The sequence below is a fragment of the Mirounga angustirostris genome, unplaced genomic scaffold, assembly GCF_029215605.1.
Source record: "Mirounga angustirostris isolate CCGP_5_RB_7025 unplaced genomic scaffold, mMirAng1.0.hap1 SCAF_4, whole genome shotgun sequence".
NCBI classification, from domain to species: domain Eukaryota; kingdom Metazoa; phylum Chordata; class Mammalia; order Carnivora; family Phocidae; genus Mirounga; species Mirounga angustirostris.
In genome coordinates this window covers 94,539,612-94,554,908 of record NW_026991712.1, presented here as the reverse complement: position 1 = coordinate 94,554,908, position 15,297 = coordinate 94,539,612, and the positions used below count along the sequence as shown (strand labels likewise).

Genomic DNA, 15,297 nt, shown 5'->3' with positions numbered 1-15,297 from the left:
GGGTAGTAGTGGGGGTGGTGGTAGTAGTGGGGGTGGTGGGGGTAGTAGTGGGGGTGGTGGTAGTAGTGGGGGTGGGGGTAGTAGTGGGGGTGGTGGTAGTAGTGCGGGTGGTGGTGGTAGTAGTGGGGGTGGGGGTAGTAGTGGGGGTGGTGGTAGTAGTGGGGGTGGTGGGGGTAGTAGTGGGGGTGGTGGTAGTAGTGGGGGTGGTGGGGGTAGTAGTGGGGGTGGTGGTAGTAGTGGGGGTGGGGGTAGTAGTGGGGGTGGTGGTAGTAGTGCGGGTGGTGGTGGTAGTAGTGGGGGTGGGGGTAGTAGTGGGGGTGGTGGTAGTAGTGGGGGTGGTGGGGGTAGTAGTGGGGGTGGTGGTAGTAGTGGGGGTGGTGGGGGTGGTGGTAGTAGTGGGGGTGGGGGTAGTAGTGGGGGTGGTGGTAGTAGTGCGGGTGGTGGTGGTAGTAGTGGGGGTGGGGGTAGTAGTGGGGGTGGTGGTAGTAGTGGGGGTGGTGGGGGTAGTAGTGGGGGGGTGGTAGTAGTGGGGGTGGTGGGGGTAGTAGTGGGGGTGGTGGTAGTAGTGGGGGTGGGGGTAGTAGTGGGGGTGGGGGTAGTAGTGGGGGTGGTGGTAGTAGTGCGGGTGGTGGTGGTAGTAGTGGGGGTGGGGGTAGTAGTGGGGGTGGTGGTGGTAGTAGTGGGGGTGGTGGTAGTAGTGGGGGTGGTGGTAGTAGTGCGGGTGGTGGTGGTAGTAGTGGGGGTGGGGGTAGTAGTGGGGGTGGTGGTAGTAGTGCGGGTGGGGGTGGTAGTAGTGGGGGTGGTGGTAGTAGTGGGGGTGGGGGTAGTAGTGGGGGTGGTGGTAGTAGTGCGGGTGGTGGTGGTAGTAGTGGGGGTGGGGATAGTAGTGGGGGTGGTGGTAGTAGTGGGGGTGGTGGTAGTAGTGCGGGTGGGGGTGGTAGTAGTGGGGGTGGTGGTAGTAGTGGGGGTGGTGGTAGTAGTGGGGGTGGGGGTAGTAGTGCGGGTGGTGGGGGTAGTAGTGGGGGTGGGGGTAGTAGTGGGGGTGGTGGTAGTAGTGGGGGTGGGGGTAGTAGTGCGGGTGGTGGTGGTAGTAGTGGGGGTGGTGGTAGTAGTGGGGGTGGGGGTAGTAGTGCGGGTGGTGGTGGTAGTAGTGGGGGTGGTGGTAGTAGTGGGGGTGGGGGTAGTAGTGGGGGTGGTGGGGGTAGTAGTGGGGTTGGTGGTGGTAGTAGTGGGGGTGGTGGTGGTAGTTGGGGTGGTGGTGGCGGTAGTAGTGGGGGTGGCGGCAGAAGTAGTGGTGGGAGTAGTAATAGGTCAGACATCATTAAACACTTACACAGGTCCTTGGGCAATTAAAGCAAGTAAAAAATTCATATCATCTAAGAAGGTGTCCATATTTAGATAAGGGAGTGGCTTGGGCTCATCTTTACGGGCGGCTGCCTCATCAGGATAGACGTAAACTATACCATCCTTCATTTTGAGATGATAACCGAGGTTTTCTGGGAGGTCATCAGTTCGGAAGGGGTCTTCTTTCTTCATAGGAGGGGTAAAGACTTTTTCAATAAAACACAGAGTAATAGATCAAGAAATAAGATAAATGGCCGCATAAAAATAACCAAAATATGAAATGCTGTAAGATCTCATTCGTCTGGAATCCTGTACGTCATAGGTTATAATTATCCAGGGCTAAGCTAAAGTTTATTTTTATATTATTTTCCAAAGGGACTAAATTAGTAGTGTAAAATAACTGTAAGATCATTTCTAGCGTAAGAATGATTTTCAAGCTCTTTAGAAGTATTGTTCACGTAATTGATGTAGTACTCACAAATAATTTTATCTACTACAGTAGGTTATCAAAGGCTTTCTGTTTAGAACATTTTATTAGCTTATGAGATAATTGCATAGAAATAAAAGTCAAACTACAGTCAAAAAGTAGAATTTGGATCTTTTCCTTAACAAAACCAACCTTCTCTGTAAGTCTTAATTTAGAGCAGTTATTTTTTTTTATTTTTTATTTTTTTAAAGATTTTATGTATTTATTTGAGAGAGAGAATGAGAGAGAGCACATGAGAGAGGGGAGGGTCAGAGGGAGAAGCAGACTCCCCGCCAAGCAGGGAGCCCGAAGCGGGACCCGATCCAGGGACTCCAGGATCATGACCCGAGCCGAAGGCAGTCGCCCAACCAACTGAGCCACCCAGGTGCCCCTAGAGCAGTTATTTTTTAATAGACTTTATATTTTAGAGCAGTTTTAGGTTCATAGCAAAATTGAGCACCAAGTCCACAGGTCCCATATACTCCTACCCCCACACAGGCACTGCCTTATTCACTATCCACACCCTCCACCAGAGTGGTACGTTTGTTACAATGGATGAACATACACTGGCAGGTCATAACCACCCAAAGTCCATAGTTTACCTTAGAGTTCATTCTCAGGGTTGTACATTTTATGGGTTTTGACAAATGTATAATGACACGTACCCACCATTATAGTATCATGCAGAATAGTCTCACTGCCCTAAAGAGCCTTTGTGCTCCACCTAGAGTGGATTTAATATAAATGGAAATATAAAATAAATTCTTACTATAAGAATTACAGTTCTTGTTATAATATATGACCCACCTTTTAAAGCACCTCCCATTTTACAATGTCTGCCAAAGGAATTGAGAAGGGATTTTGTGGGTAAATGTCCCTTTCTTTCCAGTGCTAACAATTGCAACCTAAGAAAGCGAAGAACAAATTCCGTGCTGTCACGGCCTGTAACGCGCTTAGCCTTTTACTTTCAACAAGTATGTGCCCAAGGCAGCAGGAAGTCTTCAGTTTGTAAGTGATGACTCATGGCCAGAGTAGGGAAAATAATATAGAAAGAAAAACTCACCCATTTTCTATTCAAAACTGGGAGCTAAGGTACATGAGAGATGTGAAACAGTATGTTGCTATGTCAAATCTTAATTTTCGAATCTTTATACTTAAACATCCTAGAGAGGCAAAGCATAATTTAGAAGAAACAAAGGCAAAACAGATATCCTAAATGTCGCTATTGTAGAAAATAGGTAAACTGATTTGATGCATTACCAAACTGGATACATGTTTAGTATGATTTTAATATTAAAAGGAATTATAGAGGGGGCGCCTGGGTGGCTCAGTTGGTTAAGCGACTGCCTTCGGCTCAGGTCATGATCCTGGAGTCCTGGGATCGAGTCCTGCATCGGGCTCCCTGCTCGGCAGGGAGCCTGCTTCTCCCTCTGACCCTCCCCCCTCTCATGAGCCCTCTCTCTCTCTCATTCTGTCTCAAATAAATAAATAAAATCTTTAAAAAAAAAAAAAAGGAATTATAGAGAAGAAGTGGCAGAACTGGAAATCTTTAATGATATCACAATCTGAAGTTCAGAAACACTTTAATATTTGCCTCCTTTGAATTTCAATCCTAGAAGTATATTCTGAAAGATGTAAAGCAACTACACAAAGATTTTTATATAAAGCCATTTATTGTAGCCTTATTGGAAATAAATTTTTAAAAGTCAGAAATCTAAATGCCTAAAAGTAAGAATTGGTTAAATAAATTATGATAAAGTTATACAATAGAAATCTGTGAAATTATTAAAATCTGATTATTGAAAAATAGGTACTTAACTTCATATAAGGCAGAAAGTAAAAAAGTGAGATACGTAAATAAAGTACTATGGTAAGTCAAAACATATAGCTTAGATTTATCCAGAGGTTAGAGGAAGACAGGAATTGATAGTATCTGGGCTGCACATTGAAGGATGAGGTTGGATCTGGACATTTGGACATACAGAGAAAAAGTGAACTGTTCCCCTGTTCAGGCACAGGGCACAGAATGACAACAGTACAGGACAGGAAAGGGCTGAACCAAATGGAGGACAGGAAATACTTCCCACCAGAACAGAGGTGGAGTAGATAAATAGGATGAGGGTGCAAGACCAAAAATCAATAAATAAAATGCAGTTAGGAGGCCAGCTGATGGCAGGCCTTGAATTCCAGGCTAAAGACTGGACTTAACTTTGTAGGTAATGAGCAGCAGTGAAAGGTTTTGTTAGGAGAAGGACATGCTCAGATCTGTTTTAATAATTGGCACTGAAGTGAATATGAACCGAAAGGGAGTGAGATTAGAATTTAACAGAGTAGGTCAGAAACTATGGCAGTAATCTGGCCAAGGAGAAATATAGGCCTAAATTAGGGTTTGGGGAATGGCAAAGAGGGGAGATTTTGAGAGATATTGTACAGAATTAATCATATGATTAGGCTTGACACATATCCACCATTATAGTATCATGCAGAATAGTCTCACTGCCCTAAGGGCAAGTGAGACAATGGAGTCAAAGATGAGTATGATATTTTTAGACTGGGTTACTTCTACAGTAGTCCCTCCTTATCCATAGGGGATATGTTCCCAGACGCCCAGTGGAAGCCTGAGACTGTGGATGGTACTGAACCCTGTATATACTATGTCTTTTCCTACATACCTATTAATGGGCTACTGCTCTATCAACTTACTTGTTTTTGTATAAATTAGGCACAGTAAGAGATTAACAACAACAACTAATAATAAAATAGAACTTTTATAACAACTTACTGTAATAAAAGTTAGGTGAATGTGGTCTCTTTTTTTTAAGATTTTATTTGTTTATTTTGAGAGAGAGAGAGAGAATGAGCATGAACGGGGGGAGGGGCAGAGGGAGAAGGAGAGAGAGAATCTCAAGCAGACTCCCCGCTGAGCACAAAGCCTAACACGCGGCTCAATCTCATGACCCTGAGATCATGACCTGAGCTGAAATCAAGAGTTGGATTCTTAACCAACTGAGCCCTCAGGTGCCCCTCTCAAAATATCTTATTGCCCTATACTCACTCTTCTTGGGATAATCATGCGAGATGATAAAATGCCTACGTGAGATGAGGTGAGGTGCTTGATGTAGACATTGTGACGTAGCATAAGGCCACTACAGACGTGACAATAAATCAGGAGGATCATCTGCTTATGGACCTCAGCTGGCCTCGGGTAACTGAAACCGCAGAAAGCCAAACCATGGAAACCATGGATTGGGTCGGGGGGGACTACTGTAATCTAGGGGCATATTTGATATTTAGTAGTTAAACCTAAAGATCTATTTCATACACTGCATAAGATAATTACTTACCTGGGTAGAAGCTCTCATTTGCTACCCAAGCCTCACCCTCCATGTGCCGCAAGTACTTGGAAGGGGTTTTAGGGAACCTCTGAAATGACTTCTGCATATACCTCTCCCGTATACACAATGCCCTGTATAGACCTTTGCAAACCATTTCGAAATCTTCAACTGTAACCTGCCAAGAAAATGTCAGAGTATCAGGAGTCGCTCCTGTGAAAATCCAAGAAGCGGGTTAAGTTTGTTTTTGGTACGAGCTCACTCTCCTGGTTGTTGCTGCCCATGCTGAACCTTGCCTGCCCACATGGCTGCTTCCTACTTGACTTGGGCCCTGGGTCTTCCTCCAGGAGCAGGTCCTGAAGTTTTTCCAACTCTTCTGTTTCTACTAAAACTCACCTGCTCTGCAAGACTTTGCTTATATAGTCTGGTGCTTGTTTGGGGGTTTTGCCAGAAAGCAGTGATTTTCTAGCAAATGTGATTAAAAGATCCCATTCTAACATGGAGAATACTTTCTTCCTTCCAGGTAACATACGGAGTTTTTATGTATGGGCTTCTAAAGACAGTATCTCAACTGAAAGATGACATCACTCTAATTTGAGAATTCACACTACTTTTTGGTCAGTGAAGGAAATATTTGGGGATGAATAAAGTGTCACACGTCCTTCCAACCCTGTCATGCACGCACTGCCTTCTATAGCTATAGATGCATCAGGACATCACCCATTCTTTTGGATGGTTTTAAACTTTTTTTGAAGATTTATCTGAATGCTTAACCAACTTCAACACCCAGGCACTCCACTCTTTTGGATGGTTTTATTTTATTTTATTTTATTTTATTTTTTTAAAGATTTTATTTATTTGAGAGAGAGAGAATGAGAGACAGAGAGCATGAGAGGGAGGAGGGTCAGAGGGAGAAGCAGACTCCCTGCTAAGCAGGGAGCCCGATGTGGGACTCGATCCCGGGACTCCAGGATCATGACCTGAGCCGAAGGCAGTCACTTAACCAACTGAGCCACCCAGGCGCCCCATCTTTTGGATGGTTTTAAAGAGAATTTTACCCATGGCTAAAAATAGCAAGATTCTAGAGTAACATTTTCTTAAAACTGCCGGAAATTTCCTAAACTGGCCTCTCCCATGTGCCATCCCCGACTCCTGGCTGAGCCTGGCATGCCCAAGGAGTCATAACTTGAAATCATTGAATGCTCATCATCAGAGCCCACAGACTTTCTGGGACCAATATAAGTGTTCCCAGTGTTTGAGGTCCAGATATTGATCCCAATCAGTTGAACTCTTTTTAAAGGCTTGCTGACCTTAGCTAAGAAAGTCTGGCTCAGGTGCTAGAGCTAGGGGTCTGCTTCTAATGTGGTATGCTTGTTCCTTTGCCACATAATGGGCCACCAGTCTATCTTCGCTAGGATAAGAGCTGGAGAAGATATTCACCTTGGTGTCTTCAGCACTTAGCACACAATGCCTCACACAGAGTAGGTGCTCAGTAAGACCTGATTAAATGAAATCATTTGATTATCAGGGATTAATGGCCTTGGAAACTTAGTCCTGATCTCCCTACCTCTCTGTTCAATTACAAGGGTGAAGACCGATGGGGCATAGACTACAACCCGGTGGGGTGTTGCTCATCAGCTCAGCCACATCCAGCCAACAGGTACTGCAACACACTGGTTCTTCAAAGACTCCAGGCCATGGTTTCAGGTGCCCTCCAGCCTTCAGAGGAGAAGCAGCTACTCCCTGACTTCTGTGAACCTTGTCCTCCCTCCCATCTTCCTTCTTTTTATTTTTATTCCTACCAAGTACAGAGGTATCAAGTTTGTCTCCTAATTTTTATGGCTTTTTTTTTTTTTTTAACTCCAGAGGTCTCCAATCTTTGTTTTCCCTCTCTCTATTAAACATCTCCTTTCAGTTATTTACTATCTAAAACGCCTGCCATTTGCAGAGGACCCATGTTATTGTACAGAAAGTGAACAAACCAGAATCGTGTTTGTTTCCTTGCTCTGTCACTTTTAAGTATCTTGGAACTGACCCTAAGGGGGTCAGTTACATGAGAAGGGGGCTTAGGATGGGTCATTAAAACTATATTTGGAGCATAGACTGATAGCTAACCATCAGTTTCACCAATATGATGCTGATTCTGCAAGTCCACGTGGCAGAGATTTATTAGTTGCCCAACTGTTTTGGATAGGACAGGCAGGTCAAGTTGTTTGTGACATGAGTTTACTATCCCTGTGGCATAACTAGAGTCTATTCCAGGCAATAACCTACTGTGTAAGCATCTGTAATGAAATCGGAGATGACCGTTGGTCAAACAAAAACAATAGCCCCATTAGAATTTTCTAGCCTCTCATCTTCCTTCTTTTCTCTGGGCTCTCCACTCTTCTCATCTCTCTCTCTTTCTTATTTATTATTTATTTATTTATTTATTTATTTATTTATTTTTAAAGATTTTATTTATTTATTTGAGAGAGAGAATGAGAGAGAGAGAGAGAGAGCATGAGAAGGGGGAGGGTCGGAGGGAGAAGCAGACTCCCTGCCGAGCAGGGAGCCCGATGTGGGACTCGATCCCGGGACTCCAGGATCATGACCTGAGCCGAAGGCAGTCGCTTAACCGACTGAGCCACCCAGGCGCCCTCTCTCTCTCTTTCTTCCCATCTGTTTTCTTTGATTCGTTTATGCTACCCGCAGCCCTTCTCTCTAGTCTAGGGCTGCCCTGGACCCATCTTTTCCCAAGAGCCCCCCGTGTCTCCCGAGGCTCCCTGTCCGACTTTGTGATAGCCTCAGTGAGACTAGCCCACCAGCTGTTCTCATTGTCTCCTGTGCCCAAATTTGTCTAGTGTATTCTGTAACACACACTGCATTCTACCACATATTCTCCATGTGCAAGCAAATGAGATACAAGGAGGATAAATTATGTGGGATGATAGAGCAAAACAGAAATAGAAGGTCTAGCATATTGGTATTGAGAGGCAATAAGGAAGTATAACAAAGGATGGCTTAGCTAACACCTTCCTCAGTAGGAAGGGGACGAAGCAAGGAAGCTGAAACAATCAAGCTGTGTCTTCCCAGCAGCTGCATCTGAGGGGCAAGGAGCGACTCACCCCCGAGGCATAATCTCCAGTGATCTGCACTCTTTGGAAGTCAGGCACGGTCTGGTAGGTTGGAGATGAAATGTATTCGTTGATGTGGGACAGTTTGGTGGAAGATGTTTCACTTTGGGGAATGGACAAGTTAATGGTCTTCTGTCCATGGGAACGTTTTTTTCTGGGTTTGAAATGCAAAAATAAAAGGATTTAACTTTGGCTTCACTGGGAGTCTCATTGTGATAGATTGAGGTTTCACTGTCCAATTTCATTTTGAGGACAAAAGGTGAACATTAAAATGACAGCGGGTGTCAGAAACAGGATCCAACCATATGGGAAGAGGTATCACATGACTGTATTCCCTTCTTCCTGGTAGCCCTTGGAACAGTGGGCCTTCGGGAACATGCTAGAAGGCTTTCAGCATGACCTTGTTCTTCACAGGCAGATGGGCAGTCTGGGTACCACAGTAAGCACAGACTATGTCAGTTACTACCTGTGTCTTTTTGTGCTTGTTCTTAAACTCTTGAGCTTGTGTTGCCCCATATGAAAAAGTAGTATAATAATGCCCACCTTATAAGAATTCGGTGAGATTTAGTGTATGGAACTTATAAGTTGCTTAATCAATATTACTTCCTCAAATCAAGGAGTATTTATTGAGTTTCTACTTTGACGCAAGACTTACGTTAGGTCCTACGGGGCATGCCCAAGAAGGTGGATTGTTGTTCTTTCCTTAAAGACATAAAATGAAAAGGAGGACCAGGGCGGAAAGGCAGAAATGGAGGGTTGTATCCCTGAGGCCCGGAGAAGGTCAGATTGACCAGAGGGCAATATTCGTATCAGATAGCACAGTGCTAAAGTTGGCTAGAACCAAACTCTGAAGATAAGGCTCTCGTGTTCTGGTTTCTATACCCATGGTGTGTAAGCTGAGTATGTACCCAGCAGCCATCAGCCCACAGTGGTTTGGAACAATTTGCATAGAGCTCTCATCCTCTTGCTTGGGTAGATAGGGAGGTTTCAACTGAAGGAAGATGCGATGAGCACAGGAGGTCTACTGTTCTCTTCTTTTGAGTCATTGGTAATCTTGTCCTAGCTTATACAGTGCTGGGGTGGGGGATCTTGGGGAGAGGGAAGAATTTTAGCTCTGGCACAGTGAACTATCTGCCCTGACATTTCCCCTTCCCGTGTCCCAGTGTCCCAACATTCCCCTTACACCGCTTACCTCCTGTCTTTTATAGAGGTGGACGTGGCCTCCAGGCGGAATATATGTGCTTGCATCTCATGATGAGAAATTGGGCAGATTTCATCCACATCAAAGGGGGAAATCTCATGACGGCCTCCCTCATGTTTGACATCAGAGGCAAACACTTTTTCAGCAAAGCTACGTAATGCATCATCAATTTCTAAAAGAGGTTTTCATGGGTTAGTATTTAAGCCCTTTGTCAGAGGTCAACAGAGAGTTCCTGCTATGTGTAAGGCACAGTGCTAAGGACTGCCCTGGGGGCATGGCTCCCCTATACTCTAACCAGCGTCCCATAAACATGTCAGAGCTCAATGCCTGCTCTCTCTTTAGAGGTTTCTGGGTGGGTAGCTTGGAAATCCATTCTCAGAGACACAGGTCAAATTCTCACAGCACATCTCAGGAGGTCCTAAAGATGGGATTGGCTTCTTGCAGGACTAGCACTTAATCTAAGATCACCTGTTTCTGGCAGGGCTAAATCTGACTTCATAGTAACCATGCAACATAGTCCTTCTCATTAGATTGGTGAAGTTTTTCTGATGCTTGTGAAGATGTGAGTAGGATTGTCAGTCCTTGGAGTTTTTCTTCCTAAAGAGAACCAGGGATCTAGGTAGTTCTGAGAAATAAATGTGTCCTTTGGGTCTTTCTTCCTCACAGAGCAGATACTGTGTCTCTCTCACACATTATTTCAAATCCTGAAAACTTGAGGATATGCTGGTATGTGGGGGAAGGGAGCCATTGAAATTTACTACCCAGTGTTGGGAGTCCCAATTCTTGTGGACACGTGGTCCTCCATAATGAATGACTCTTAGAAAGCCAATTTTACTCTTACATGCTTTAATATGCCCATCCTTTTTTTTTTTTTTTTGAGTTTATTTATTTTAAGTGATCACTACACTCGATGTGGGGCTCAAACTCAAAACCCTGAGATCGAGTTGCATGCTCTTCCAACTGAGGCACCCCTTAATATTCCCATTCTTAGAATGGTTGGAGGGGTGAGTTTTTGCTTGGCAATGACTAACCCCAAGACTCTCTGGATGTAAGAGAACTAATTTCATCATAGAGGGTGGTGATGGCCATTAAGTATCTGTTCTTCTGTTAAGTTCCATTGCATTTTCCACATACCCAGTTGTTTCATCATTACCTCTTATACTTCTAAAATCTCTTGGTATTTCCAGAAAAGAGCAGGTAGCAAATAATGAGACTGGCAAACAGCTAGCTCTTTGAAGCAACAGGAGAAGATGGAACATTCTTCATATGATGACAAAGCAAACTGCTTGCATACTGCCCCATCAGTATCTATACAGGTCTTCAAAATGCCACATTTTCAGATTTAACCTAAGGAAGTGTAATGTGCTCAAGTCCCTGTTCTGCACTTACCGACACCTTCACCTTCCTCTGTCTTAGTTTCCTTATCTGTAAAGTGGTAAGACTAATACCTACAAAACCTCACTCATAGGCTGTCATGGTAATATATGTGGAAATGCTTTACAGAGTATAAAGCACCAGCTCAGACTGAATGATGTAACTTGGCAGCATTGGTTAGACAGCTATGTGGTATTTGGGGTTAATTCTGGGCTATTAAGGAAATGATAAATGATATGACTTAGTTTAGGCTGAAGCATACATTGGAAATGATAGCAATTGATTCATAACTTTGCCAACACTGTCAGGTCATCCTGCTTTCAACATCTGGCTTATCACAGGAGAACAACAGAAATCTACTCTACTGGCCAAACTTCATGCATCTATTTGCTTCGTTAAACTCAAGCACTGCCTGAAACTGAAAACCGTCTTTGGATGCTCTGGAGTAGTTCTTTGAGAAGTACCACAATCCACAAAGGACCAAATGGAACTCGAAGTAGATACATTTGATAGTCTGAGAATACCTCCCCACCCCACTACCAAATGATCCCCAGAAATTAGTATCATTCCTCCATGAGAATCACAAGCAAGCACATGCGCCTCAAGGATGAATGGCAAGCAGAAGTTAGAAGAGGCTTCATGCACCATGAAAGGCAAATAAAAATAGGCTAGCTGGTTATGATGAGGAGGAGGAGGATGAGGAGGAGGATGAGGATGAGGATGAGGATGTAACTGGCTTGTCATGGTGGGTCTGTGGCAATGCTGCTGGAGGCTTCAGGAAGGACAGCAGGGAAATGGATGCCCAGAAACCAAATCCTACTTGCTCAAGATCCGGCTCTTCCGGAATAAGCAGTCATTATCTAGGACCGCACATATCCATTTGTTTCATATTTTTAAACGTTATTGTTTTTACTAAGGTTGCATCTCCATAAGCCACTATAGACAGTTGAAAAGTAGAAACTCTACTGTCAAGAAGTGGTTTACATGATGCCCCCAAATTATATGGTTGATGTTTCCTTCCACTGAATCAACAAGTTGTTTTGACTTCATGCAACCACAGCTGAAACTTGACTCCTAATTCAAGAACTCTGCCTTTCAAAAATATTTCAGGGAGTGGTGATGATTGTGGGAAGGGAAGAGTGAAACTGGTATTTCAAAAGATGATGAGATAAGATATGGTGACAGTCTGAATTTATGGAATAAAGGACAGATGACTCCCTTGGATCTGTATAGATAATTGTTGAGTTCTTTTTTGAGCATATTACATTTGCAATAATGGAGCATCTGAGTGGAAATATCTTGAGGATAGGACATCTGCATTTACATATAGAATCAACAAGAGAATAGAAACAAGTAGTAGAATGATGAAGCCAGAACACTGAACTAGGAGTGGAGTGAGAAAAAGTGTCTGTGGAAGCTGGATGGCCTTGGGCAAACCACATAATCACAGGGAGTCTCAGTGTTCATCATCATAACAGGGGAGTGCTAATAATAATGTCAACTTCAGAGAACTGTTATAAAGATTAAACAAGAAATACTTTAAAAACTACACAGTACTATAAAGAAGTTGGGAATTATTATTATTAACATGGGAAGTGCAAGATTCTTGAGAAAAGGAATATCATGCTTGCCTCTTCACTCAACAGATCCAGAAAAGCATGCTTATTTCTCAGCAGTGCTTTCGGGGTGTGTAAGAAAGACAGGTTGTAGGTGTTTCGTCCGCCGTATCTCATCTCATAGAGGAACTCCAAGGCAGACCTACTATCCGTCAACTAAAGGACAAGTCTCATTTGAGATGGAGGGGAACATAGAGTTAAGTTTTATCTAAAGTGAGATTTTTATTTTATCTGGTCACAAAAATATACCATGAAATGTTTCATTTTGGAGCTGAGGATTTCCTAAGGCAAGACTCAATAGACCTCCTTGGCTAACCTATATCTAAAGAAGAACATCAGTTTATTTTAAAACATCAAATGAACGCCCCATGAAATTCTCTTTAAAAAATGGGGGTTTTTTGGAGTCCAGAAAATCCATGAGTTCATTTGCAATGCTATGGAATATCTATGGTCATTATTAATCTTTTTAAAAAATATTTTATTTATTTATTTGACAGAGAGAAAGCACAAGCAGGGGGAGGGGCAGAGGGAGAAGCCGACTGCCCACTGAGGAGGGAGCTCTACACGGGGCACGATCCCAGGGTCCCCGGATCATGACCTGAGCTGAATGAAGGCAGACGCTTAACCAACTGAGCCACCCAGGCACCCCTGGTCATTGTTAATCTCTGTTGGCTTTCAATGGTATCATTTAATAAACACTGCTGAAAAATACTCTTGTTTCTGAATTAATGAATAGTATAATTTTTTAATTGACCATTTGGCAAATAGCAGGAAAAATAGTCCAAAATACTCACGTTTTTCTTTAGCTGTATGAAGTAAAAAAACCAAGATAAAATATATAAACAACTTTCAGAAATCATAGGGGCTGTTAATCGGTGCTTTGGAATAGAAAGGTGTAGACTGTACAAGAAAGGGGTGTGGTGGAATGTGATATTATAGTTATTCTTCCATTTACCTACAATTTGCTGCCATCAGAAACCCCTAGGAATATGGCCAGTACACATCCCTTTCTTTTCTTTTCCTTTCTAATATGGCTCTTTAAATTTATGTTTATAATTTTAAAGAGGTACACTTTATAAAATATAATTTTAAAGAAATCTGATCTGGAGAAATGGAAACTCTCTTACAATGCTTACAAAAAAAGCACATCTGGTAAACAATTTAGAAACATCTACCAAACAGCCATGACTGATTTTCATCCTTAAAAATGGAAAAAGCTGGGGCGCCTGGGTGGCTCAGTCGTTAAGCGTCTGCCTTCGGCTCAGGTCATGGTCCCAGGGTCCTGGGATCGAGCCCCGCATCGGGCTCCCTGCTCAGCAGAGAGCCTGCTTCTCCCTCTCCCACTCCCCCTGCTTGTGTTCCCTCTCTCACTGTGTCTCTCTCTGTCAAATAAATAAATAAAATCTTTAAAAAAAAAAAAAAAAAAAAAAAAAATGGAAAAAGCTTTAGGGGCAAATATTGTTCTCAGAGCATAATTATACTTACCCAAATTGTAAAGAACCTAAGGGATTAGTTAAGAAAATTAAAATATTACACAGTCATTCAAAATGATGTTTAGGGAGAGTTTAAAAAACTATGGTAAATGATTAAGTCACAGTGTTAAGCCAAAAAAGGGCAGGGTATAAAGTGACATGTATGAAATAATCATAACAATGCTTTTAAAAATTATTTAAATTTGCATAGAAAATAAATTGACATGTGAAAAGTGGTATCTTTGGATGATGGGATGGTGATTGCTTTTTTCTTACTACTACTTTCCTAAATGTTCTGCCTTCTCTACATGAGTGTTATTACTTTTATTTTCAGTGTAATTTCTCTTTCTTATTTCATAGGAGACATGTGTTTCTTTTGTAATGAAAAAGACATTATTATTCTAAAAATTACTATGTGTACAAACCTGGATTTTGATTGGGTTAATATTTCCACTAGGCTCATGGTTGTCAACTAATCCTCTAGCTAGAGACATTATAGGGGACCCCTCTCAGAAAGGTGACGGCACCAGCTTTGTTTAACTGAGCAGAGTAGATTTTAAATATCTTCTACAGTTTTCAAACTGGGATCATCCAAGATGCTACCACATAATACAGTTTTAGGAAATTACCTCCCTTCCAAAGCTAAAAAGAAAAAAATCCTTGAAAATCATGCCTTGCTTCTTCCTAAAAAGTATTATCAAAGCTACTCTGACCCTAAAGAAAGGATCATCAAAGCTGACACGATACTTAAAGGAATGGTTGCATTTAAAAGAATCGAGCTCTCCAAACACTTTTGCACACCTACCTGCAAGTTTCAACAGAGGCATTGTTGCCGGGGTCCTGGATTCTAGGATAGCACAGTAGAAAGGAGGAGAGAGGAGGCTGTGGGGATGACTGCCTGACAGTATAAAATACCCTGACACTCATTTTATGATTTTGCTTTGCACCAGTAATCCGACCCTTCTCTGCTAAAAAGAGAGAGATGAGGTTTAGACCTATTTATAGCTTGAGGCAATTGACAGTGAAAAACAGGTGAAGCCTCTGGTCTTTACTCAGGGATTTCAGAGACCATATGTGCTAGTTCAGGAACTGCACTTCATTACCTTCTAAATCTTCCTACGGATTGGATTCTCCTCAAGTGTAGCTTTCTTGCATGACCTGACCACTGGTGATTATTTTTCACCCCGGTGAAATACAGGGGACTCTTCCAGGCTATGGATGCCCACATTCTCAGGATTTCAGTCATGAGAAAAGCTTTCTGAAGTTAATGAATAGGCTGGTGTATTCGTCGAGTTCTTAACACACACACACACACACACACACACACACGTGTATGCATGCACACACTTTCATTAGAAATACCCTTGATTTAACAG

General features: G+C 42.8%; 1 protein-coding gene across 5 annotated transcripts in view; it reads right to left on the bottom strand.

Annotated features, from left to right (window-relative positions):
- Positions 1–14,839, bottom strand: part of AMPD1 (adenosine monophosphate deaminase 1) — a 26,693-nt gene extending 11,854 nt beyond the window's left edge. For 2 of the 5 annotated variants that reach the window (XM_054512667.1, XM_054512668.1), the window contains exons 1-5: positions 10,613–10,733; positions 9,451–9,631; positions 8,250–8,412; positions 5,155–5,320; positions 1,334–1,550 (exon numbers count right to left, since the gene is read on the bottom strand). In XM_054512667.1, coding sequence (XP_054368642.1) covers positions 1,334–1,550; positions 5,155–5,320; positions 8,250–8,412; positions 9,451–9,631; positions 10,613–10,718 — 833 coding nt within the window. In that variant the 5' untranslated portion in view covers positions 10,719–10,733. Of the gene's footprint in view, positions 1–1,333; positions 1,551–5,154; positions 5,321–8,249; positions 8,413–9,450; positions 9,632–10,612; positions 10,734–13,243; positions 13,256–14,726 lie in introns of those variants that run through there. The other 3 variants (XM_045896891.3, XM_045896892.2, XM_064588592.1) reach the window with 3 other exon arrangements.
- Positions 14,840–15,297: the final 458 nt, after the last annotated feature.